The sequence below is a fragment of the Triturus cristatus genome, chromosome 2_1 (genome assembly GCF_964204655.1).
Source record: "Triturus cristatus chromosome 2_1, aTriCri1.1, whole genome shotgun sequence".
NCBI lineage: Eukaryota > Metazoa > Chordata > Amphibia > Caudata > Salamandridae > Triturus > Triturus cristatus.
The window spans coordinates 1,033,051,806-1,033,078,543 of NC_140581.1; the positions used below are offsets into that span (position 1 = coordinate 1,033,051,806).

Below are 26,738 nucleotides of genomic sequence, written 5' to 3' on the forward strand. Positions count from 1 at the left end.
ATGTTATATGCCTGATGCTTAAAAATCAATAAAAATTGGTGAAAAAAAAAAAGAGGTCTAGGAATCTGCACACTTGTTGATGCCAATTGGCTGTTGGGGTTCTGTGCCTATGGGTGCTGCCAGCCTCGAAAACAACTGATGTTGGAGTGCAAGTGTGACACCTATATTGTTTCCGCACGTCATTTGCGGTGTGCAGAGGTACTACTCAAACGTTTCCGGATCCAGTCTGACGCCTCGGGAAGTATTAAGAAGGTGAGGAATCTACAGTTAGATTATGGTTAGTCTCTATCAGACAGGTGGTTACTAAAGGTAAGTAACTTGCTCTTTAATGGCACATTAATATCTGGAGCAACAATATCATTTGTTTTATCTTTTCATTATACTGAACAGGAACTAAACATTGCATTAATATTTTGATCAAATTATTTGCGTCTTAGTACTATCTTCTTATGCAAGACAGATTATTTTATGACTTGTACACTAAAGATCAAAATACAGGAGAATAATCTACATTCTCGTAATAAATAATTTATACATAATACTGCCTGCATTCCTTTATTTCAAATATGATAATACAACATGCACAGTAAATCCAATACATTTTAGCATGTGTGTTCTTATAAATATTGTCTGCCTGTATCTACATCAAGCTTCCTAAATATTTTAATGTTAACAGCTCAAATTAGGGTGAAATGTCGGGGCAGAGGCAGTTCTGAAGGTTTCATAAGGTATATTATCGTTGCAATATAAGTTGTCTATTAAAAAAATATATGTTATCTGGAAACTAACAATCTGGTAAAATTGATATTCTTCAGCTCTAAGCTCCTTTGATTCATTTCTCGTGCTTTCTCTACTTTTCTTGGTTGTGGGGGAGGAGGATAGTTTCACATTTTCTAGCATCCTGGATTGTAGCTATCTTGGACCAGTGGGCCTGGCAGATAATTTAGTGAGGTTACTCCCATCCTTTTATTGGAAAGGCACCTCTAAGTTCCCTCGTCTGCTTGCCACCATCCTAACTTAGAATTCTTTTGGAAGGTGTACATCCATTTCTTCAACTATTGAGCCAGTCTCATTTTAAATTGTGTTTCTTCTCTGCTAGACCAGGCATTTTGGTGGCATGTATATTTAAGAAAGCAGTCTTGCATTTTGTAAAAGGTTTATTGCTCAAGGAGAGATTTAAAATTGGGGCTCTGGCTCAAGCAGTTATTGTATTGGAGATGCAGGAATGACTAGTGGCACTGGCTCTCCTGGTACCACAAAAATGTAATAATTAGTAGGAACCCAACTGTAACATGACATTAAGAAGACCTGCGCTCCCAAAAAACACCTACTTTTCTAGGTTCCAGAAAAGTTTTTTTTTAATCCACATAGTCTCCCTTGATGTCCTCTCTTTGCTAAACAGTTGTCCTTGTATCATATGTTGACTCGGGCACCCTACTAAGCCTCTTCGCTAAAAAAGATGTTTCTGAAGCTTGCCACATTCTGTTGCATCAGTAGAAAAATAAAACTTCTCATATATTCTTTGAACTTCCCCAAAGTTAATGTTTATTCTCATAACTTAAGTAGTATATAGAGAGCAGCCACTTTAAAGGCTAGACTGAGCTAGTTGAGTAATATTGTTGCTTTAGTTAGTGTGAGCATCGAAAATGTTTGTCATTTTGATAATCTTAGTTGGGCCGGCCCCTGAAATTTCCACAGGCATTTTGTGGGGTAGGAGCAGTGCAAGTTTGCCACTCTGTAGTTTGGCTCACATATGTACCAAAGGTGTTCCCAAGAGTCATGAAGTTGCTTTGCTAGTTACACATAATCACCAGCCAGGGGATATTATTCCGTTCATACCTGGGCGAGTCGTTGTTCAAGATGAGTTCTTGATCAGTATATCCATTCCTTCTTAGAGTCTTGCAAAAGACTCCAATTCATTCGAGCAGTTTGGTCACAATTCAGAATATGTTTTTCTGCTAGAAAAGACATTATCTATCCAATTTGTCACTCATGTCCTCAAGCCACTGGACTTGCTAGTCCATTGCTTTTCTGGCAATTGGCCTCCTACACTTGCTTTGTTCTTCAGGTGCACCTTACAAAGTGGAGTCTAAAACACCACATGAGCCATCTGTGGAGGAGGTGTTGAGCTTGATAATGTTGATGCTGAAATTGTATATACTCTTACACTGATGGACCATTTAGAGCAACTTGCTTGCAATGGGCCCTTCAACCAACCATGGCTGCAGGTCGGTGGTATTGAATGCCTTCCTTCCCAGTTGGCAGCCGATTTTTGGGAATATGTAGGTAAAGACTTGCATTTGCATGCAGGGAGTCATTTTCATTTTGATTTACTACAACTTCGAGCATTACTCCATGTCTGGGCGGCCTACCTTCCCTAGATGTAGGTCCAGACATGTTCGTTCTAAGTGACAATATCACAGTCCTAGGGTATATCAAAAGGATAGAAGCAAGCTGGGAAGAGGAAACTTACGAAACTCAACTTTTCTCCTCCCATTTAACTCTAAGGCCATGTATTTTGTCCCAGTTAGAAGGGAGGCTGCTGCATCCCATCATGCATGGACCCTGTGAGGCATATTACTTAGTCCTTTAAAGGATAAATTGACTGATGTAGCCCTGATGTATGCCTCAAAATATCTCGCCATCTACCAATTGGAAAGCATTATGTTTAAATGGAAATTACAGTTAAGATGTCAATGGAGGTTATTTAGTAGAAACCAAATACAATGTTCTGATAACTGTTGCATATTATTTTGCAGCTGTTATAATAAAAGCAATCTACAAGTCCAGTGAAGAGGACAAGAAGGAAGAGGAGGTGAAGAAGACTCTAGAGCAGCATGATAATATCATGTCACATTATAAGACTGTGATCAGAGAGCAGGTAAAACGGCTGTTGTTCTATGTGCTGTTAGCAAGTGTGCAAGAGGATATTGGTGCGACCCCATGTGATTTTAAAATTGCTGCTTAACACAAGAAGCTATGGCATCATATGAACTTGCATCACATGAACGTCTTTGAATCCTGTCTTATACTTTGATATTAAACACTTCTTATCAGGTGGACTTTAGTTTTCATTTAAACATTTGATGGATGTCTTTTATTAATATCATGTTTTTAAAACAATTGCTCTAGTTTGGTAATTTCAATGGACTTGTTTTTCATTTTGTTTTCACAGTGCTCAGTGTTTGCCGGTCTAAATCTGCTGATTATTCGACTGTGTTTCTTAACTTTTCTGACCAGTTGCGATTTTTCTTGTCCTGGCCACAATACTATTTATACCTTTTGCTGTATGTGGGATTGTCTGAATTTTGTTCTTTATTGTTTTCTTTAGGTATTACTTTTCCCCCCAGTGTTTTATATAGCTCAAACATGACCCAAAGGTGTTGGAGTGCTTTACATGAGCACCAGCTATGTTACATAGGGACACTGGCAAGCGGAGATTAAGTGATTTGCCCAGAATCACAGGATGTTGGGTGTCATTGCCGAGACTCGAACCCGGTTCCCTAGATTTGTGGTCGACTGCCCTATCTGTTAGGCCACATCCTCTCCCCTTATTTAACATCTCATAGTTGGAAAGAGACCTTTCACCATCTGCTCTTTGACTTGGGATAATATCTAAAACTGACCGTTCCAAAGTAATTTAGATTTCATTTAATGTTCACAGAACCATGTTTTGTGCACAGCTTCCTTCAAGAAATGGTGTTTGAAATCCTTTGAAAGATCAGTAGACCTATCATACAAGACGCTACATGTATTCTTGTTCTGTAAGCTCATGTGAAAAGACTTGACAGAACCAGTGGTGTGCCCCATCATCTGCCCATCCTCCTTCTCCCAAAATCTCCTTGACATCAAGGGAGAAGAAGTAACAAAAGAGTCAGGAGGACAAATGGAAAGCCCTGCTTGACAAAAGGCAAGCAACCGAGTGGTGCCTTATCAGTTACTTAGGGGACAGCACACAGACTATGTGCTGGGATATTTCCCTGAAATGTGCATGTTTTGCATGCAATTTGATCTTGACTTGGATTGTCGGTCAGTCTTGATTCCAGGCTAGCATGGGGTAGGCAGCAGAGCATCACTTTTATACTTCTATGGTGTGTGGTTACCCCTATTCTGATGGGCACTACCACCTGCAGATTCTTCAACTGTAGAACAACCCCTGGTCTCATGCAGAAAACGGATTTGAAAGCAGCCGGGTCATAGAAGACTGCACCACCAGGACTAGTCACTAGCAGTATGCGATATTGCCCACCTCAAATGAACTGCTGCTTGTAGATTACAAATATAATCTTGTAAAATGGTTTGGATGAGAGGCAATATATAAACATATGTAATCAGATATACATCAATATATCAATCAACAACATTTCACATGTGAGTGTTTTCTGTTTTTTTATTTTCTGTTGCACTTCATATAAAAACAGCCAGCCAACGCGTTTCGCCCAAACATGGGCTTCTTCAGGGCAAGATGATGTAAACACACAACGTATCTTCTAGTGTGTATGTCAGAGGACGAATAGAAGCGAAATCTAAAGCACAATGATGTAGCTCATGGTAGAGCGTAGTTCAGCAGGTATGTATATTGATGGTGTTGTTTAAAGATGGTATTAGCCACATCGGAAGAAATAGGAGCCGTGTCCGTAGTCAGCGTCCTCAGGCCAGCGCTATAGACTACCATGAGCTACATCATCGTGCTTTAGATTTCGCTTCTATTCGTCCTCTGACATACACACTAGAAGACTACTGGTGACTCCACTGGACTCCGCTCTGTATCGACCTCAGACTCCACCAGATCGTTTGACGTCAGGATTGGCGCCTCCCAACACCAGTTTCCCCAGAATTTCTGACACCAGGACCGGACGCAGCGGTGTTTTAAAACACAATGTACTCCCTTTTTGCAAAACGTCTATGCCCTCTGGTGTTTTTGTAGGCCCTTCAGCTCCATATGGATAATGAATGTCCCACGCTATATTTACAATGCTGACAGGTGTCATACCATCGATCTAGATGTCTGCTCCGCGTTGATTCAACCCGGCCCTTTTATAAATTACGCCCTTGACAGTGCGGTTACCACCAGCACCATCTCCAGCTGTACTTCTACCTCCGACACAGTTCTGGAGAACAGATCCCACAGCGAAACCCAACCTCTCATTGAGGAAGTGGAATACCAAATGAAATTCATGACATTTTCAGAACTGATTTGGACCTTCTGGATCTCTGCCCTGTTGGGGACACAGGTAAAGATTTTCAGGGTGACTTCCAGGGTCTATCCTCCTCTAATGGTTGGATGCCTCCCAGAACTGGCCCTGGATTTCTCCTCTGGCCTCTGAACACTTTGAAGTGGTCTCCCCGCATAAGATTATGCTGAAAGCTGCAGATGTGTTGAACTTTTAGTTTCCAACCACAGACACCAAAACAAATGTACTACAGAAGCCCTCTAGCAATCGACTTTAGCACCAGAGCCCTTGTTTCCTTTTAATGAAGCAATACTAGAACCGGTCTGGCAGCATGTAAGAAACCATTTTCGGGTCCAGCAGTCAATAGATAGGTGTCCCATCAGTACCGTTCTGCCCCAGGTAATCAACAATACTCTCTGGTAACACCAGCTTCTTGTTCTGGTCAGCCTTCCCAAAAAAAAAACTGCTGACAGGGAATCAAAGTTGCTGCAGGCCTAGGGGACTGACCGGAATCATTGTGGTTGGAGGCATGGAGGAAGAAAGCCTTTTCTGCTGGGAGCATAGCTCTAAAAAATATCAATGTGTACTATCTCTGGGCACATTTCAGCCATGCTTTATGGGATATGGCTCAGAAGATGGTCCCTTATTTACGGTAAGGGATGTGCTGCATTTTCAAGAGGTGATACAATGCAGTCGAGCCTCCCAGCATATCAGATAATCTGGGTTAGAAACAGCCGACTTGGTGGCCCATACCATGGGTATCTTGATCACTATCCGCAGACATGCCTGGCTGAGCACCTTAAACTTTTCACTAGATGTCCAGTGAACCTAGCTGACTTTCCATTTTTCCTTTGACAGGGGACACTTGATTGGCAACGGAGCTGATTCAGCTTTGGAGCATTTTAAGACGAGCAGTGCCACTGCTCGTTCCCTGGGTCTTCAATCATCTCCTCTGTTTCAAGGCTATTGCCAGCTCAAATCTCACCTGCCAACCTCTCAATGATTCAAATTCATAGGGTCTGTAATGGACACCACCGTTATTTGCACCTATCTTCCAACGCAAAGGATCAGCAACTTCCAGGAAATGGTCCCATCATTCCATCAAGGTGCAAGAGTTCCAGTCCTGAGAGTCCTAAGATTCCTAGGTCTGCTGGCTTCCTTTATTCTACTAGTCGCGCATGTTGGCATAAGAGGGTCCTGCAGTGGTTCCTCCACAGGCAGTGGCTACAGTACAGGGTAAACATGCTGGATTTTGTTGTTATTTCCTTTAATTCTGTGGCAGAAGTGGACTGGTGGGGAAACGAGTTGAACCTGGAATGTGGGATGGTCTACAGTTTCCTTCTGGCTGTGGCAGGATAGTGATGGATGCATCTCTCTTAGCCCAGCTGAAGGATATTGCGATCAGAGGCCTCTGGTCTCAGGAAGAAGAGCCCATTAATATCAACCTTCTGCACCTGCAGGCGATTTGTCTGGCATTCAAGGCCTTTCTCTCCTCCATCCCATGTCAGTCTGTCCAGATCTTGACTATCTCACCTCCTTCCCTTTTGTTGAGCCTGCAGTCTTGTGCACACCGCCAAGGGATCTGATCAGTGGAATCACCTAGTGTAGTCTCGGCATGTCGGAGCCGACAGCTTGAGCCGGTTTTACCTTGCTTACCACAAGTGGTGTTGTATACTGGAGGTAGTCCAGAATATCTTTACCCAGTGTGGCACTCCTCAGGTAGACTTGTTTGCTTTCTCGGAAAATGCTCAGTACCCAGTCTGCACCATCCAGTATCCATCAAGAGGAGCCTTGGGGGGACACATTACTGTTGTGATGGAACATTTAGCTGCACCATGCATCTGATAGAGACTTCTAGCCTCAGGTTCTTTACCTTAGAATAATCCCAAGGCATCAGACTGCATCCGGAAATTTTTCATGAGCAGTAACCCTGCCTGCTGGTAAGTGGCTTCGTCCGGCTTAGTATGGTGGTGTTGGCGATGCCTGAAGTGATATGTGTGGTACCACCCCAGCATGCTGGCGTCCGTCCTTTTCTTTCTGCGCCAGTCAGCGCAGATCCAGAGAGAGCTACCCCCAGCCTTAACCTTCTTCGACATTTATTGAAGTCTAGAAGTCTAGAAATCTTCTCCTGGTGTGTAAAGGATGCCCTCTAGGAAGGCCGGCTTCAATCCCGATAGAGGTCTGTGATGGACTGAACCTTGTTTGCCTCTGGTACCTGGAGCATGACCACGAAGCTAAGACCTGCGCAGATTGCCATGTCATGCACCCCAAGGCCTTGAGGGAGCAGTCCCTTGAGCTCCTCGACGTGCGAGGTCGCAAAAGTCGCAATCCCTGTCGAGAGTAAGGTGGTGGGATCAATCATGAAGCACAAGATCCTCGTCGTACTCTAAGTCATCTGGGCATTCGGTTAATTCCCACAATAAAAAGAAGAGTAAGAAGTCAAAGAGGTCTTTGACTTTGCCCCATCCATCATGGTCTTCAGATGAGAAAAGGGAGCATTGTCACTTGAGGCCATGTTCCGCGCTTGAGCCTGGGCCGGTACCGCGCCTCCTCGTGTTTCTGGGAGCCTGTGCAGGTTCGGTAAGGGCCCCTACTCGTTCTCCATCGACAGGTCCGCCCCGGCACCAGTCGGGTCCCTTGGATCCACAGATGAATGTGGACCAATGCCGGTTGTACCACCTCGAACTTACATGGTCCCGATGCCGAAGCTCCTGGTGTACTCAGGCGGCGTCATCCTTGTTCTAATCCCCGATTCTGACTTGGCATGGAGGGGTGTTGTCTGCTGCCAACTGGAGCCATGCCTTCCATGCCAGAGCCTGACCTTATTCCTGTGTGCTAGGACTTGGGGAGAATTGGGAGGGGTCGCCGGACCTCGAAGAATGCCAGCCCCTAGATCCCACCATGGACTGGTATGAGGAATTGGCAGAGGACAGTGGACTGGATGCTTCTCCAGATACTGGCATGCTTTCTCCCCTATCATGGCTGCGGAGGAGGGAGCATCTTTTGCTATGGTGGTGAGAAGGGCGGCCAACGTCCTGGACATTAGCCTAACTTCAGGGGCAGTCAAGACTAACATCTTGACCGTTTTCCCCCCCTCAGAACCACTTCTCTCATTTAATGAAGCCCTCACGGACATCCTGCTTGGAACTTGGTCTAAACCCAGCACAAGGGCTCCTGTGAATAGGACAGTTGCCCACTGCCATGGCCCCGTCCCATCCCAGGGGACCCCCAGTTCCACATGCAACACCCTACCTCACAAAGCTTGGTCATCCAAACCTCTACTTTCTGTGTAAATCCTGGCACGCTCCCTTCCGCCCCACTGGATAGGGGACCCAAGAGACTGGACTCCTTTGATAGGAAAATATTTTCTTCCATCAGCCTGGGACTGTGGTCTGTGTACACCGTTTGCCTTTTGGTCATGCGCTATGGGATTCAGTTGTGCAGGTGCTGCCCATGGTTCAGGAGGATGTCGGGCAATACTTTCCCAAACTGCGGCTGATGATGAGAGCGACACAGCAAAGTTCATGATCAGATGTGGACTGGACACCACGACTCGCTAGGCAGAGTGGTTTTATCAGCGGTGGCCTTACGTAGCTACACCTGGCTGAGAACGACTGGCTTTTAAGGGGATATCCAATCATCTCTTATGGACAAGCCATTTGATGGCTCCTGTCTCTTTGGAGACAAGATGAACTCAACGCTGGAGCGCTTCAAGGATAGCAGGGCTATGGCCCAGTCCTTGGGCCTTTCTTTGGCCCCTTCTCAACCCCAGTCTGCCTTCGGCTCCTTTCGTGATCACGGAAGAGGCTTGCAGTTGCGTCATTACCAGCCCAACCACTACGTCGCAGAGGCTTCCCAGCCTCTGGGTGACTGAGCATTCAGTACCCACAGACCCCGTTGGTTGGGCAGCCAGGGTCAGGCCAGTCCACCTCTCCCCCGGCAGCCGCAGCCTCCAAATCCCTTTAGTTTGCACTCTTACCATCATGGGCACCCTTTGGGTGGCAGAATACGTCATCACTTGCCCCACCGGAGGTCTATAACCTCAGATAAATGGGTTCTTCAGATTGTCTGAAGGGGCTACTTCTTCCCTTTGTGACGCCCCTCTACCTCTGCCACCCACTTACCAAAGACTGACGGAGGAACATCTCTCCTTGCTGTGCCAGTAAGTGGCAGCTCTCTTGGCCAAGGGAGCCATAGAGAAGGTGCAGACACCAGAAGTAGGTCGTGGTTGTTAATCCTGCTACTTTCTGGAGCCCAAGAATGACAGAGGCCTTCGTCCTATTCTAAGCCTGAGCCCTCTCGATTTCTTCCTCAAGAAGGAGAAGTTCAAAATGCTTACACTTGCTCAAGTCCTGTTTGCCCTGGACCCGGTAAACTGAATGATAGCATTGGACTTGCAGGACGCATACTTCCACATCCCCGTCCTGCCTTCCTGCCTGCCCACAGGTGCGATATTCGGTTCACGGTAGACGCATGCACTTTTAGTCGCTCTGATTCCTTTTGGCCTTCCCAGCGCCCCAGGGTGTTTACAAAAGTGGTGGCATTGGTTGCAACTCATCTATGGAGATCAGGGGTGCCAGTCTTTCCCTATATTGACGAATGTCTGTTGCAGGCAGGTCCACCTATGCTACGGCAGACCTCCTGCACTTGCTGAGGTTCACTATCATCGTACCGAAGTAACCTCTGACTCTCTCTCAGATGCTCCCTTTCAGCAGAGCTGTTCTGGACACAGTGCAATATCGGCCATTTCCCGAGTGGTGAGTCCAGGATATTCAGGCTATGATACTGATTTTTCAGCCACTATCCTGGATTTCGGTGAGACTGACTCATAGGAGGCATAGCCTCCTGCATCTTGCTTGTGACACGTGCCCACCGGCATATGCGGGCTCTGCAGTGGGACTTGATGTTCCAGTGGGCGCAGTAGCAGAGCAATCTGCCCGACATTATCCAGATCTCGAAGGGAACTGCAAAAAGATCTGCAGTGGTGGTTAACAAACCATGACTGGGTCCACGTCAGACCCCTTTCCCTTCCCCAATCAGATCTGACAGTGGTGACAAGTGTGTCACTTATGGGATGGGGTGGCCATCTAGGAGAGGTGGAGATCAGAGACCTCTGATCTCAGGTCAAATCCAGTCTGCACATCAACCTGCTAGAGCTCCGGGCAATCCATCTGGCATTAAAAGCCTTTCTGCCCTCCATCAAGGGAAGGCTAGTGCAGGTGTTCATGGACAACACCACTGCCAATGTGGTACTGCAACAAACAAGCGGGTGGGGATGTGGACCCTCTGTCAAAAGGCCCGTATCTCTGGATATGGTTGGAATATCAAGGCATTTCCTTGGTGGTTCAAAACTTGGCATGCTCTGGTAAATCTGATATATCCACTTGAGTTATTTTTGTAAGCTTGAGTTTGGTTTCAGTCTTGTTGAAAGGTTTGATATAGCGCTGGCTAGACCCAGGGGTAGCAGAACGATTTACATGAACAGAAACAATAGTTCAGGGTAAATAAAAACAGGCGATTACATCTCGCAATAAGTTAAAAGTGGGCACAAATAAATTAGGCAATTTTTCCAGGTGACAAAACACCCAGGTACATTTCAAATTAAGAAAAAAGGGGGGGCAAAAATTCTGGGTGGTTAGCGGGGAATAAACATATAATATAAACGGGGTAACAATTTAGGGCAGAGAAGAGAGGAAGATATGTAGGGAGGGAAATTGAATTGAGGGTTACGAAAAGATAGCCAATGCAGGGGAAACAGAAAGCAAGGTCGAAGGAGAAGATTAAGGACCCCAGTATATGTTGAGAAGGTGATATTTAAGGTCTTTTTTTAAAACTGAGGTAGCAGGGGTTACAACGCAGGTTCTTCGGGAGGGAATTCCATATGTTCGGGGCGTTACCGGAGAAGGAGCGAGATTGGGTATTTTTCTTTTTAAAGCGGGAGGACGAGAAGGAGCGCATTGGTGCTTTTCATCATTCTGGTGCTGCCCGCTGTATAGAAGTTTGTTAGTTAGGTACAAAGGGATTTGTTGGTGAAGAGCTTTGTGTGTGATGCATGCAGTCTTCTAAAAGTATCTTCTTTCAACGTGTAGCCATTTGAGGGCTTTAAGGGCCGGGGAGATGTGGTCAAATCGTTTGCAGTCAGTGATGAGCCTGACCGCCAAGTTGAGCTCCGCTTTAAGAGGGGGCTATGTGTACTTTGGGGGTTCCGGTGAGAATTGCGTTGCCATAGTCAAGTTTAGATAGTACTAGTGATTGGACAACCCATTTGAAGTCATCTGAGGCAATGAAGGGTTTGATTTTCTTAAGGTGTCGGAGAGTGAAAAGTGCTACTGTCGCCAAGTTTTTTATGTGGTCCTTAAGAGTCAGTTTTTTGTCAAGGGTGAAACTTAGGGATTTCGTCGGGTAAGGAGGGTGAACAATTGAGGGCATTGAGGTCAGTGACCCAGCCTTGGATGGGGAGCCGATTTGTTTTTTTGGAGAGAAGAGAATCATTTCAGTTTTTTTAGGGTTCAGTTTAAGGTGGTTGGAGTAGAACCAGGATTGGATCTTACTCAGGGTATTGTGTAAATGAAGTATATCAGAGTGGGATTTAATCTTATAGTAGAGTTGGGTGTCATCAGCAAAGAGGTGATAGTTGATTCCAGCTTGTGTCAGAATGAGAGTGAGGGGTTCCATGAAGAGGTTAATGAGAGAGGGGGAGAGAATAGAGCCTTGGGGGACGCCCAGGGAGACAGATGCAGGATTAGAGAGGCAGACATTGATTTTGATTGGTTGTGTATCCTGTTGGAGGAAAGAAGAGAACCATTTGAGGACCACACCATTAAGGCCAAAGCGAGCTTTAAGCGAATTAAGTAAGGAAGAATGGTTAACTGTATCAAAGTCTGCAGAAAAGTCGAGGAGTATAAGAAGGCAAGCCTTGCCATTTTCTAGGGCACTGTGGATGTCTTCCACAATGTTCAGCATAGCGGTTTCTGTACTTCAGCCTTTCCTGAAACCGGATTGAAAGGAGTCGAGTAAGTTGAAATTGCCTATGTGTTTGTCCAGTTGAAGTAATGCACATTTTTCAAGGGCATTAGCAAGAAGTGGGAGGTTAGAGATAGGGCGGAGATTGTTAGGATCGTTTGGGTCAGCAGTGAGGTTTTTAAGAATGGGAGTGATTTGTCAGAGTTGGAGGGAGTCAGGAACACATCCAGTGGCAAGGGAGGTATTAATGATTTTAGTCCATTGAGGGGCAATGATGTGGTTAAGATTGTGAACCAGGGTAGAAGGGAGAGGGTCTTTGGTATGCGAAGTCATCTTAAGTTTAGCGATAATATTAAAGACTTCGAGCTCAGTCATAAGACGGAAATTATGCCAGGAGGCGTTATTTTTCAGTTGTAAGTTGGGAAGGATGTCAACTGGCGAAGTTGGGATGCATAGGCGGGTGGTAGGATTAGGTGATAGGTGTGGTGCCGATCCAGGGGGTATGTCTAAGGCAACGTCAATGGAATATTGGGGGTTGGGCGGGTCATGGATTAGAGGGAAGGATTGGTCAATTTTGGCAATTTTATCAGAGAGGAAGTTGGCAATTTCCTCACATCTCGCAATTGACGCTGTCTGCTCTGGTGGGGGCAGTTGATGTTGGTTTTCTACCAATGTTAAACAGTTCTCTGGGCCTGTTTTTGGCACGATCAAGTTGAGCTTTGAAGAAGGATGCCTTTTCATTGAAAATTTGCTTCTTATAAGTTGATCTAGCAGATCTGAGGAGGGCAAGATGTGAGGGTGGAGGGTGTTATCTCCAAGTTCTTTCTACCAGTCTAAGTTGTCATCTTTCATTATTGAGTTCAGGATTGAACCAAGATTTAGATAGAATGTTTCTTTTTTGTTTTAGTTCAAGAGGGGAAACTTGGTCCAGGACGTCGGTATTGGTCTTATTGAAATGTTCAGTGAGCAAGTTAGCATTTTGGGAGCGAAGGGGGAGATGAAGTTGAGCTTGGAGTTTGGACTCAAGTTCACCAGGGGGGATTTGTTTGAAGTTTACGGTCCATTTCATGGGTTTATTATTTGTTGGAGGGAGGAGGGCACTGGTTATGATCTGAAACAGAATGAGGTGATGGTCAGACCAGTCAACGGGGATGATGTTGGAAAGGGAGGCCAAGTCGGTGTTGGAGATGATCTCGTCGAGTGTGGCCCCTATGATATGGGTTGGATTGTGGCATAGTTGCCTAAGGTTGTTCATCTCTAGGAGGTTGATGAGGCGCATGACAGTGGGATCCACTACATTGTTCCAGTGGATGTTAAAGTCTCCTAAAAATAGATTTTTTGAGTCAGAAACGGCGGAGTGTGTGAGACGATCGGATAGTTCCTCGGCGAAGAACAGAGGTTCGCCCCGAGGGTGGTAGATGTTATGTTGTCTAATCGGAGGGGCGCCATTAACATTGAGTTCCACGCCGAGGTATTCATATGTTAAATGATCCGTGTTCTTTAAAAGGGAGAATTGAAGTTCCTTTTTATGGATTATAGCTAGTCTACCCCTTTTTCTATCGGGTCTGCCCTACCTAATGATGGCGTAGGCACGGCGGAGTGTGTAAGTCAAGAATTACCGTTGAGTGGTCATTGAGCCAGGTTTCGGGGAGGAGGGCGATGTCAATAGCATCGCTGAGAATGGTTTCAGATATTTCGGTTGCATGTTGGACTGCTGATCTGCAGTTAAGAAGCATGCAAAAAAGGAGGGGTATGGCTATCTTTGACAGGCTTAAGAGGCTGGATGGTGATAAGTTGAGTTGGAGGTCTAGGTGAGGTGGTTGAGGAAGGGATTCTGTTAATGCCCAAAATAACTGGGATGTTGGAGTAAGGAGGGGGTCAGTTATCAGAGGCTTAGGTAGGTAGGAGGTACATAGGGTAATTAGGTCAGAAGTGGAGAGGTAGTGAACAGTGTGGATTGGTCTATGTGTTCGGCTGCAAAGGGGATAAGTCTGCCATCGGGTGTGTTGGAAAAAGTTATGGGGAAAAGAGCAAAAGGTATCAGTGTGATTGGGGAAGGTTTTGAAGTTGAGGGATTTAATATCCCCTCTAAGTTGTGCTAGTTCAATAGACATAGCTGATAGTTTGGATTCTATGTTGATAAGTGTCTGAGTTAAAAGATTATGGGGTAGACTAGCTGAAAAGGGTGATGGGGATGAGGTAGGGTTGGTGTTGACAGGGGAAGGCAATCTGACAAGCGGAATTCCATGAGGAGGTGTGTGAGTATGGGTAAAATGTGTGGGAGATTCTGGGAATATGATAAGGTCAGCGGGGAGTCGGACGAAGGTGAGCGGAGATGTCGGAATATAAGACATAGCAGAGAGTGCAGAGGACGTCCTTAGAGGGGAAGGGACAGTAGGTAGAGAGTTAAGGGAAGAGTCAAGGCAGGTGGTAAGGGTAGGAGGGGAATGTTCAATGATCGGTGTAGGAGGGGGAGACGAAGGGTTTGATAAAGAGGAGAGTACCGGAAGGGTCCCGGGAAGGGGCAGGTGCGTCGGGGAAGAGTTAGGGGGAGAGTCGGGAAAGAAGGAAGGGGCAGGAGGGTAGCAATCGATGGTATGAGTTGGGGTCAGATCCAGAGTTCTTGGAGGGGTGGGGGGGAGGCCGTACGTGAAGGATTGGGGCCTCGTCAGAGATGGTGAGAGAGGTTGCGATGGGTAGGGGAGGGAGGGCCTGATCCAGGGTTGCGGGAGACGACCTATGGGCATCAGGTAGTTGGGTTGATGAAGGGTTAGGAAATAGGTGGGAGAGTTGATAGGATAGGGAGCTGAAAGGGTTTTCGAAAATGTTCAGGTGGTATTCAGATGCTTAAATAAGAATGTTACCAGTTTTGAATATGAAATTGTCAACTTAACCGAGAAAACCTGGGGATGGGGCTGTTGGCAGTTTGAATCCGTATCGAATTTGGCTTGGTTTAGTGATTGAAAGGTGGAGAAGGAAAGTGTTTTTCCATTTTGAGGGGCATTTGGAGAAGAAAATAAAGTTGGTTTTCATTGGAGAGGACAGGCTGTGGTAGGTATCATCTATTCGTGTTTCAGGGTGACTTATCAATAATTTATGTTTGAAATTTTTCTTGGCGTTTTTGGAAAGATTAGACAGGTATAAGATGTTCCATGAGTTGGACCCATGTCTGTAGAAAGCAGCATCAGGGGACGTGAGGAGGGAATTGGGGAGGGGGACATGGTCTGACGCACAACGGGATAAGGAGGGGGAAAGAAAGAAGGAGGAAATATAGCAACAGGTTAAAGGGGATGAGTTTTGAGAGTAAAAGTAATTAATTTGAGAGGAGAGTCAAAAGCAGAGAAATACGAGGGGTGATTTGTCAGAATAATAAACAATAAACAATTTAAAAAAAATTCTAAGATGAGAGAACTTCATTATTGCGAACCTGGACATCGTAGTATGAGGCATGGAGATTAAGGAGGGGAAGTGTACAGGGAGATAAAAGTACAGTAACCGGTCTAGTACTAAAGGCAAGGCATAAAAAACAGTTACATCGAAATATGAATATAAAACATTAAAAGTAGGGCAGCCAAGATTACAAATGACTATGAATTAAGAAAGGCATCAGCATAAGCAAAAAGCAACTTTTTTTACCTAGATCTAGTAGTGGCAGTCCTAATCCAGTAAAATTACAGGCAGTCTTACCTCTGTTTCACCAGAATACAGTGAAAAGAGAGTACTTATATATTTTGAAGTCAGTGTAAAGGATGGCAGAAGTCGTTATAAATAGTTAGAAGTACTAGCTTTAAGTCAGAGAGTCTTCGAGGTTAGCAATTCTGAGCCCAGCATAGATTGTAGAGAGGATAGCCGGGGGGGAGGGGGTATGGAACCTCTAGAGACCAATCCATATAAAGTGAAACAGTCCAAGATGGCCGCACCATTTAATGTGGATGACAGATCATATGAGCAAGTCCTATCACACTTTCCATTAATGGGACGTCAAGGGGAGGAGTCAAATTTCTGATTCAGATTATGTTGATTAGCCTATTCTATCGAGTCTCTTTGGTGAGTCCTACTTCTCTTTCTTAATAGGATCCTTCTCTTAATCGACTTTACTCCTTGGATGAAAATATGCAGCCATTTTGTATTAGATGTGTGGAGGAAGGATTTTTTTCGCCTCCATAGGAAAAGGAAAAAACCCCAATGTTCCTAAATGCCTATCCTCTTGTGCGAAAAACACGATGGTAAAGAGTAGACAAAATAAATAAATAGCTGTAGCAGCACAGGTGGGAATTGTATTAGGAACACTGTCTTGCGCTCTTCATATGGTCAGTGGGCAAAAAAGATGGTAAACGCTGGTCTCAGGTGGTCAAAAAGAAGGTAAATACAGGTCATGGCACACAAGCTCTTCAAACAACGTGTGTGCCTCATCCACCACAAAGGCTCCCGTTTGGGCTGGAATTGTCATCAGCTGGACCCCTATCTGCAGTGCAGCTGTAGGGGGGTTTATAGCCTCCTGTGCATCATCTTTGGCAGCACGAGAGACTCAAGTGCGAGGGAGGGGGGCCAGAACTCACCATACTCCGGTTAAAAGAACCACCCCTCAGCTCGCAGTCAGTCGCAGTGTAGCGGGATATGTTTAATCTGGTACGTCCTGGATAGTTTTTGTTTAGTGCAAAGGTTTCTTTAATGCCTGGTGTTTTTAATCGAAGGTAGTTGGGATTACAAAAGTTGTTTTCCACGATAAGTGGTTTTCTTGGTTATTGTGCTAGCTGCAGAAGTGCTGGACTCTGTCGATGACAGCTTTTTGGTGTTTAATTTTTGTTAAGTTTTTTTATTTGAGCCCTGTTGCAGGTCTTAAAGTTTGATTTACTCTAGAGAAGAGTTCAGACTCAAGAATGATACCCTTATGTTATATACTGTACTCTATGTGGAGTATTGTTTGTATGCTGTTGTGAGCATCTTTAAATGTGCATTTATATATATATATATATATATATATATATATATCAATACACTAATTCCGGTCAAAACAAATCCAGGCTGTCACGTGCGGTCCGAGTAAAGACACCGGAAGTCCTTAATATTCTGTACACCAAAGTTACTGTTATCCACAGGAACCACTCGGACACCTTCACGTGCTGCAAAAATTCTGTAATTTAATGGCAAGTTTGAAACTACGCGTTTCGGCTTTGCGCCTTGATCACGCTCAAAGAAGCTCAAGATCCCCATGATTATATTTAATATTTTCGAAATAAACAAAGGACTATTTACAAAACCCGTGTGTAAATACTGCCAACTATGGCGGCCATTTTGTAGTGTCTAAGACTGGATTCATATGTATATGTAGCCAAACCATTATGATACAAGTCTGTACACAAAAGTTTCTCCCACAAATTCATCAACATTAATATAGCTGAAAGCCGCAATCTATATATTATTAAGCGGCAATAATGGATATTTATAATATCACATATGCGCAACAATTTGGCATCATTCCAAAAAGCAAAGCTCCACTACAAAATAGTACACAGCATGTCATATCGAGCCCTAGTGGGCTGCAAAGGTAAATACAACAAATATATCAGTCATTGCTACCAACTTCTTCACCCAAGTGGGTTAGAGTGTACGTCAGTTCTTAGATCCAATCATCTCAGTCTGTCACAGTTGATAACCAAGTTGACATGTTGCCACACAGAGTTTTCAAATAGTGGACTAATAAAATGCCACAACCTGAAATATAAAAAAGTTAAAATTACTGAAAGCATCTGCTACTCTATCTCAATCAATACCTCATTATTTGTCATGTAGATGGATTGCCAGCTCTTCACTTGAGTTTAGACCATTAAGTGCTAAACTCTCCAAATCTATGATATATCTTGACTCTAATTTTCTAAGAGACAATTCTCTGTTGCCCCCTCTCATTCCCAAATGTATTGAGTCAATGACAACCATACGAACTTGAGTCTCATCCTGTCAGTGTTTGGCATAAAAGTGACGGGCTACCGGATATTGTTTATTATTGTTTCTTATAGCCCGGATATGTTCCAAAACTCTCTTCTTGGCCTGATGTTTGGTACTTCCCACATACCATTTGTTACAGGGGCAAATCAATACATAAATGCAATATGTCGTATTGCATGTCAGGATTTTTCTGATTTCAAATTCTCTTTTGGAATTTGGTAGTTCCAATCTGTCACAATCAAAACTTCCCCTACAGGCCTTACACTTCCTGCAGCATTTAAAACCTGGTTTGCCCTTAGGATTTGCCTTCTCCCCATCTGTCACATGATTGTGACTTAGCTCATCTTTAAGTGAGCGGCTTTTCCTAAATGTTATTTGTGGGTTACTACCCAGATCTTTCTTTAGATGTTCATCTGTCAGCAACACATGCCAATATTTGTTAAAAATTCTACGAACTTCGTTCGCCTGTCCTGAAAATGTGGTAATGAATCTTGTACCATCATTACCTTCTTCTTTTCTTCTGGGATGTAGCAGTTCATTCCTAGTTACTTTTTCAACTCTTGACTTAGCCTCTGCAATAGTTTTGTCATTATATCCACGTTCCTTAAATCGTTTGCACATAGTTACCTCCTCATTTTTATAAGCATTGATTGTGCTGCAATTTCTTTTCGCACGCAATAGTTCTCCATAGGGGATATATACAAGGTTCCGTGGATGTGCACTGCTTGCACTAAGAATACTGTTGCCAGCAGTTTTCTTTCGAAACAATCTAGTTTCCAGTATATTCCCTTTGACTTCTAAAAGTACATCTAGAAATTCCATAGTACTTTTACTGATGTGTTCTGTAAAGGTCAAGTTGTACTCATTCACATTTAGTTTATCAATGAAACCCTTTTCTGATCTCTCCTCTCCACTCCAAATGAAAAAATGTCATCAATATAGCGCAGCCACAGGGTCACATTACTCTCAAATTCAATCATGTGTGAGACCACCTGCTCCTCCCACCAGCCCATGAACAAATTTGCATAACTGGGGGCGAAGCAGGTGCCCATCGCAGAGAGAGAATTTTTATTGATTGTTTGATGGAATGGGCCCACTAGGGGAACACTTTGTTTTGTAATTTTGGGCACATACGGCATCCACTGTGATATTACACCGAAAGGAAAATCAAGTACCAGCATGCTTGAAGCACACACCCACCTGGGCGGGACTTGTTATAATTTATCATGGGTTCCTTTCATCGCCGTGGTGTTTGCCACGTTCTTCACCCGTGACCAAGAGCACAGGAGTTCTCGAAACGCGTTGGGTTTTGCATGAAATGAGAAGGGACTGTCACTTTCGCAACCAAGTTTCCTCACATTAAAGGCTGTTACCTTCTGCTGCGTGGCGTCTCCTCAATAGGCTCTCTTCTCCGGTGGAGATATATACATGTGCTCAGCTTATGCAATTTTACACGTTTGAGTGGACTGAGTTTGTACAGTTAGTTCTCTGTAGTATGATATCCTCTATCTCTGTGACCTTGGGTACCCCTGTGAGAAAGTGGCTCTGCATATACTGTTCCCTAATAGGTACAGGGTGTACAGAGTCCACAGTCCCCCAGAGGCTGATAGAGGTCAAAGTTAGGTATGACCTTACTCTCAAAAGTGGTAGCTTGGTCGAGCAGTAAGGCAGTACCAGAGGACAGTGTAAAGCATTTATTGTACACACTCAGTCAGCAAATGGTTTCACACACTCAATAACTGAACTCTAGGCCAATGGTTTATATATATAAAATATATGCTTGTTTTATTTTTAGAACCACAAAGGGGGTAAAAATATACTTTCTCAGAATGAGAGGTTGAATATAAATACTTTTGTCTTAAGCAATAAATTTGTGTAAACAGTCACAGTTGGTTGCAATAAACAATCCTAGTTCCTAAACATAACAATGCATTGAGCTCAATGGTAAATTCAGGTTATTTGTAATAAATTACTTTTCAGATTACTTTTGGAATTCCAGGTCTGGCTCCTAGAACCAGCCTTGGGTCAGTATTCAGAATCAAGTGATGAAAGTCGACTTAATAACTGTAATGATTTTTAAATAATATTTAGCTATTTCAAAAGTTAGCACTTAGAAAATATTTCAAAGAAAACATTCAATGGATCTCTATGGCAAGAAATTCACATTGCAGGTAGAGTACTTTATCGTTACTTTAGTAATCCAGGACTGGGTGCCTAGACCCAGGACTGGGGTCCTTATCAAAAGCAGGTAAGTAATTTCGTTTGCAGAAATGGTACGATTTTAAAAGAATATTTCAAATTTGCAAAAATAGACACTTAGAAGAAATTTCACAGAAAAGCAGACAATGGTTTCCTATTGGAGAAAAATGAGTTAGAGGTAAGTATAGTTGTGAACACTTTTCAGGGTCAGGGCTGGGCACCAAGATCCAGCACTGGGAACTCACCTAGGAGCAGGTGAGTAAATTCGTTTTTGTCACTTGGCTGATTTTTGGTGAATTTTTGCAGTTTTGAAAAGTTCACACTTAGAAGATTTTTGAAGAAAAAGCCAATGTTACCCTATGAGGAAAATGAAGTTAGCGGTTTAAGGGTAAGTACTCGACTGGCAGAGTTGAAATTCCGGGCATGGACTCAGGGATCCCCCAGTGTCAGGTAGGTACAGTTGGTTCACCCTCAGCGGTTTCAGGACGGCCGGGTGCAGAGAGAGTTAGGCCCAATGTTATCCTATGAGGGATAGGGGGGCCTTGGTTGGTGGCTGCTGTCTAGCAATCCACGTGGCTGTGGGAGCTGGGCTCCTGGTCACTTACTCAGGGCAAGTGGGGAAGTAGGTTAGTGTAGAGAGGGCACTGCCACGGCCACTCGGGCGGCTGGGTGCAGGGTGCTTTTGAGCCTTCGGGCGCTCAATGGAAATCAATGGGAATGTTCCGGTTTGGAAAAAGGCTGCAGGCTCGGGGACGAGGATGTTTCGGGTGCCACCACCACTTCGAGAGGTAAGTTGGGTAGTTGTAGGTTAGGTGGGTACCCCGGGATTGGGCACAGGGGGCCGCAGGGCGCCGGGTGCAGGGGTGCCTTTTGACGTCGGGAATCTTACCCTCTGGTTGATCGCGGTTGGGGTGGCACTTGGTTCTGAGGCTGCAGGCTTCCTCCGGGATGTCGAGGGGGGTCCTTGGGTGCCGGACTCGGGGGTCACAGTCGCCGTGGGGTCGTCCTCAGGGTCTTTGTCCACTCCGGCACTGGCCAGGCTTGGCTGGTGCAGAGTGTGTTGGGTCCGCGGTTCCGGGCTGCTGCCAGGGGTTAAAAATAGGTTTCTGGAGTAGAGCCTCTACTCATGGGAGTCCCAGGGGCTTAGAGCCAAAAGGTAGCCAGGTCCTCCGGGGTTGGTGAGGTTGCTGGCCACGAGAGATGCCGCGCTGGTGCAGGTTCGAGAGTCGACAGGCCGGTAGGGCTGGGGCCTAAGCAGTTGGTGTCTTCTTCTCTTTTTAGCAGCTGCAGGGCAGGTCTTTGTTCTTCTTGCTCTTCTTGTAATTTTCTATCTGGAATCTAAGGAAGGAAGGTTCAGGGTGCCCCTAAATACTATATTTAGGGGCGTTACAGGTAGGTGAAGGCCAGGGACCAATGGGTCCTTGTCCTGGGGTGGGTACACCCCCTATCCTGCCTCTCTCCTGTGGGAGGGGGGCAGTAGCCTAATCCTGATAGGGTAGGGCCTCCCATCGTCAAGATGGCGAGAGCCCGGAGATGTGCTTCACCTCGCCTCCCCCACCTGAGGGGTGGGGTGGGCAGGCTGGCACATCCCCTGTCCTTGTATGGGGTTTCCGGCCAAGCTTCCCGCCAGAGTGGGGGGTTGCAGTGGCCTGGGGAAACTCCAAATGGCGGCCTGCCTTTGAAGCTTCCCTTTGCTCATCTTGGGGGAGGAGATTTCTCACCTCACCCAGGATGTGCATTGTTGCAGGCCCGGGAGAGCAGGGGCTCTCCCACCCAGGGGTCCAGCAACGTGTCTGCTGTGTGGCAGCCTGGGCAGCCTCAGAGCAGACGTGGATTGTAAGTTAGCTGTAAGGGGGCATCTCTAAGATGCCCTCTGGGGTGCTTAGTACATTAAATCCTACACTGGCATCAGTGTGGGTTCAATGTGCTGAGAAGTTTGATACCAAACTTCCCAGGCTTCAGTGTTGCCAATATGGTGCTGTGGAGCTCGTGTTTGACAAGCTCTCAGCACCATGTACTCTTAAATGACAGCACTGCACTTACAGTGCCCAGGAATGGACCCGGGTACTGTAGGGGCACAGGGCTCCTGCTCCTGTGCCCACACCATAGGCGTAATGCACCCAGCTAGAGGGGTGGCTGACATATGCCTTGGCAGTGTAGGTGATGGGCATGGTACACAGTGATGTGTGCCATGTCGACTCTTTGTTTTGTCCTGCACCCAGACACTCAGCCTGCAAGGGCAGTGTGTGTGTAAGGGTACAGGGCCTCTGAGGGTGGCACAATGAGTGATGCAGCCCTTAGAGGCCTTCCCTGGCCACAAGGCCCTGGGTACCTAGGGTACCATTTACCAGGGGCTGACATGTTGCTAGGGTTTGCCAATTTGGAGTTTGTGTGGTTTAAGGAAGGAACATAGGCCCTGGGCACCTGATTGGCAGGAACCCAGGGTACACTCAATCGAAGTACATTCAGCAATTTAGCAAAAAGTGGGGGCATACCATGCAAGAAAGATGGCACTTTCTCACAACCCCTTGTTAGGTACTTTTGAATTTGTACCCCATTGGAGTCTTGGGGTATATGATGTGCCCTTTGATGAGATGCTAATGTGCAAAGACTCCCGTAATGCGCTTGGGTAATATGATAAAGTGTCTATTATGTGTTTGTATGGTAAGGCTCTAGAGCGTCTATCCCAAAATTCCTTCGGATATGTCTCAAGAGGTAGCTGGTAGCCTATGTTATTATATATGTGGCTTCAGCTTTTTCCCTAATACTTGCCTTGCATTCTCGTGATAGATGAGGTTCTCTACATCTGTTAGGTGTAGAACATTATCAACCAAACGCTCATTTTGTAATGGTTTATGACATTATAATTAGAGCTCCTTGTTTTCCGTTTTTACTGATTTTTACAGATAAATACAGATAGAAAACCATTTATTTTCCCACCTGTATATATTTTTAAATGTGTGTAAAAAATAATTTTGGTTGCTTTTTGAGTGATTCTAAATGCTGTCAATCATGACTACCAGGCCAATAAAAGTCGATCGAAAGGTAAGGGGGGTAAAAAAATAAAGCAATTTTTGTAAAGAGCCTTAAACAGCAATTGATATGCACAACCTTGATATTAACATGTGCATGTTTTCTTATAAGAGCATATTTTATCATCCGAGTGTGTTCATATCCCAGAAACCTGTCACTCATTCAGGTTTTAGTGCATATTTATCGTCAAATAAATGTAGAAATATACTCATTTCAGATTCATTTTTTCACAAAACCCACAATAAATGTATATAAATACAGATAAAATTAGCAAAAAATGTATATGGATACATACAGACGGAAATGTCAAAAAAATAAATACCATAAAACCGGGAGCCCTAATTATAATGCTATTCAGGTTCTGTCTTATGTCCAGTGCTATTGAGCATGTTCATGTTCTCTCAGCCTGATTGATTGCTTACTTTCCAGGTATTATATCAGGTCATTATAGGTCGTCAAGCAGATGTAGTATCTAAGGCGATTGTATTCCTTCTGTTTGAAAAGGTTATTTAATGTGTTGCCTGTTTCTGGATTGTCGTAACGCTGTGCGTTATTACTAAAGATTTTCTTTGTTTCAGAAGATTTCCCCTCTAATGGTGTACTATTTCTTCTCTATGAAGAATTAATGTAGCTTGATCCTTGAAGGAAAGAGGTGTTGGCCTTGTAGCTTCTACCATTGCTAGAAGACTTTTATTCCTGATATTCAGGATCATTGCTCTTTTAGAGGTAAATTCATTCATTGTCGACCTGTCTATAGCTGCTGGTAGACAACTCTTTACCTTACTTCCTTCCTCTAGGGGCTGTAAGTTGGGTTTGCACATTGCGAAGTGTGGTTCATAGAGGATTAGACAAATTAATGTTAATCTTTTTCAGTGGTAGGATTCTTTTATTTTGGAACTCTTTTTGAAGTTGTAGGTTTTGGTCTTTAACCAGACCATCAGTAGATGCTCTCTATTCATAAAGCAAAGTCTTGTGCAGCCCTTGGTTTAAGTCAGACTTTCAAGATTTCTTGTTTTGTTCTTGATATCTTATTCGATTTTATACTGTCATTGTTTAAACTTGCATTACTCTGACGGGTTGGATGCTGCTGCTTTTCTAAGGGTATGATTTCGCTATACTCGCATACTGTTACTGTTGCCTGCGGATTATTTGTGTCTTTTATCCATTTTTGAATATAAAGTTTCTTTTTTTGATTCAAATTGGATGTTTCATTATTTTACTCCTATGTCTCTCTATCTCTCTCACTCTCTATCTCTCTCCCCCCCTCTCGCTCTCTCTCTCGCTCTCTCTCTCTCTCTCTCTCTCTCTCTTTCTCTCTCTCTCTCTCTCTCTCTCTCTCTCTCTCTATATATATTTTTATATATATATATATATATATATATATATATATATATATATATATATATATATATATATATATATATATATATATATATATATATACATACATCTCTAGTCCTTTTTCCTATGGAAGACATGCCTCTATGATGTTGGTGGCTAATGTCTTTGATTTCTTTTTTTTATGAGCATTTGTTTTCTCCATGGAGATGCATTTTCTGTGTAGTTTACAGAGCAATCCTGGCCGTACATGGTTTACAGGTGTTGTTCAGTGGCACAGCCAGCTGATCTGGGTTTCACAGGTTTGAACATTCTGTTTGGACTTGAGTATATAACCAAATGGTTATGGATAAAGTCTTATTGTCACGGGTAATATCTTCCCTATGCTTTCATTGTCTTATAATTGTTGTTACTGTGGTTCTGCCCACAGTTATTGTGAGGTGAGAACTTCCGAAGCAGTTATTCCCACAGTTTAAATGTCTTGCGACTTTAATTACCTATGGTCCCTTCTAGGGAACTTTATATGGTAGGGTATGTTTCTGCTCACCTACATTTTTATAAATTTCCCGTCTTTTCTCTTGTTCTGGACCAGGTTGGTCTCAGTAAGAAACTTTTCATGGTTGCAATTCGCAGACCCTCCTACAGGAATGGTATAGCTTTGGCATTTGATTCAAAAGTAAGGAATCTGCAGCTAGATGTCTCTGTCAGATGAACAAGTAACTTACCTGCGGTAACGTATTATCTGGTAGAGACGGGATCTAGCCGCAGATTCCATAATGATCCTCCATGCTCTGCGAACCGAGTCCTTTTGAGTCACAATTAGTTTGTTTTGGTCTTGCACATCGTAAAATAAAAAGAGGGAGAATTCTGTGATGTTGGATTTGAGAATTGTCTTTCATCTTAAGGTTTTTATTAGGATATTCATACATTGAATTATGGTGAGAAATGTGGTAATTATTTGACACAAGTGTCTTTTACACACTGTTCAGTAGACAGTTTCTATATGTGGGTCTGCGTTTTTAGTGCGGAAAAAAGCCAATGAAGGAACTGACGTCGGCGACGGAGTTATATGGACTCATTCAGCGTCACATCCGGTGGCCGACCTCAATCCTCTGCCGGCGAGCAGAAGTGCTGTGGGTAAAAAAAGTTCGGATCCTGGGGAGGATTCTGAAGTAAGATATCTGCGGCTAGATACTGTCTCTACCAGATAATGTGTTACTGAAGATAAGTAACTTATTAATTAAGAAAGACTCATGCTCCCAAAAAAAGCCCTCTACTTTTCTAGGTTCCAGTCCAGTTGTTTTTCACCCAGGCAATCTCCCCTTATGTCTTCTTGCTAAAGAATGATTAATGTATCTGATTTCGACTTTGCCCCTCCCCCAGTCAGAAATCCCTGCTAAGCTACATAACTGATAAAGAAGTTTTTGAAGCTTGCAATATTCTCTTGCATCTGTACAAAATTAATTCTTTAATCTTTCCCAGAGCTTCAGATTTGTTCCCATGAGTTAGTAGAATAGGGAGAGCTGTTGCTTTAAGGGCCAAACTAGAGTGGTTGGTGTAGTATGGTTGCTATAAAGAGTGTGAGCACCGAAAATATTCATTATTTTGATAATGACTGCACTTATGCCTGATGTATTATAATGTTTAGCATTTCATTTTGTAATCTTCTTACTTGCAGAACACATAAAAAGTGGAATGTTCTCACAAAAACAGTTGACCTATGCATATGTGCAATTTTCTGTGTATTTTGAACTGTTTTGCCTAATGACTACTGTTGGTTGAACACAGGATATGCAGATCGAAGAATTAAAGCAAGAAGTTGTGTCTCTTAAGTGTCAGAATGAACAGTTTCAGACCACTGTGTCTCAGCAACTGATACAGATCCAGCAACACAAAGACCAGTACAACGTCCTTAAAATACAGTTAGGTATGGGTGCTAAATAAGAAAGTTATGAAACTGTTCAAGATTATTTCCAGGCGGTGGGAGAGGGGGGTGGTAGGAGGTTGGGCCCTTCTGACTTATTAATGTGGACTCTGACACAGTTGCAAGCTTGTACTTAAAATCCCGTATGAATGCAATCCTGA

The 26,738-nt window shown here is 44.1% G+C and overlaps 1 protein-coding gene across 4 annotated transcripts in view; it reads left to right on the forward strand.

Annotated features, from left to right (window-relative positions):
- The window catches only part of USO1 (USO1 vesicle transport factor), a 448,004-nt gene that overhangs the window by 272,800 nt on the left and 148,466 nt on the right, over nt 1-26,738 (forward strand). For all 4 annotated transcript variants that reach the window (XM_085635281.1, XM_085635255.1, XM_085635264.1 and 1 more), the window contains 2 exons: nt 2,760-2,881; nt 26,442-26,580. In XM_085635281.1, coding sequence (XP_085491407.1) covers nt 2,760-2,881; nt 26,442-26,580 — 261 coding nt within the window. The remainder of the gene's footprint in view (nt 1-2,759; nt 2,882-26,441; nt 26,581-26,738) is intronic.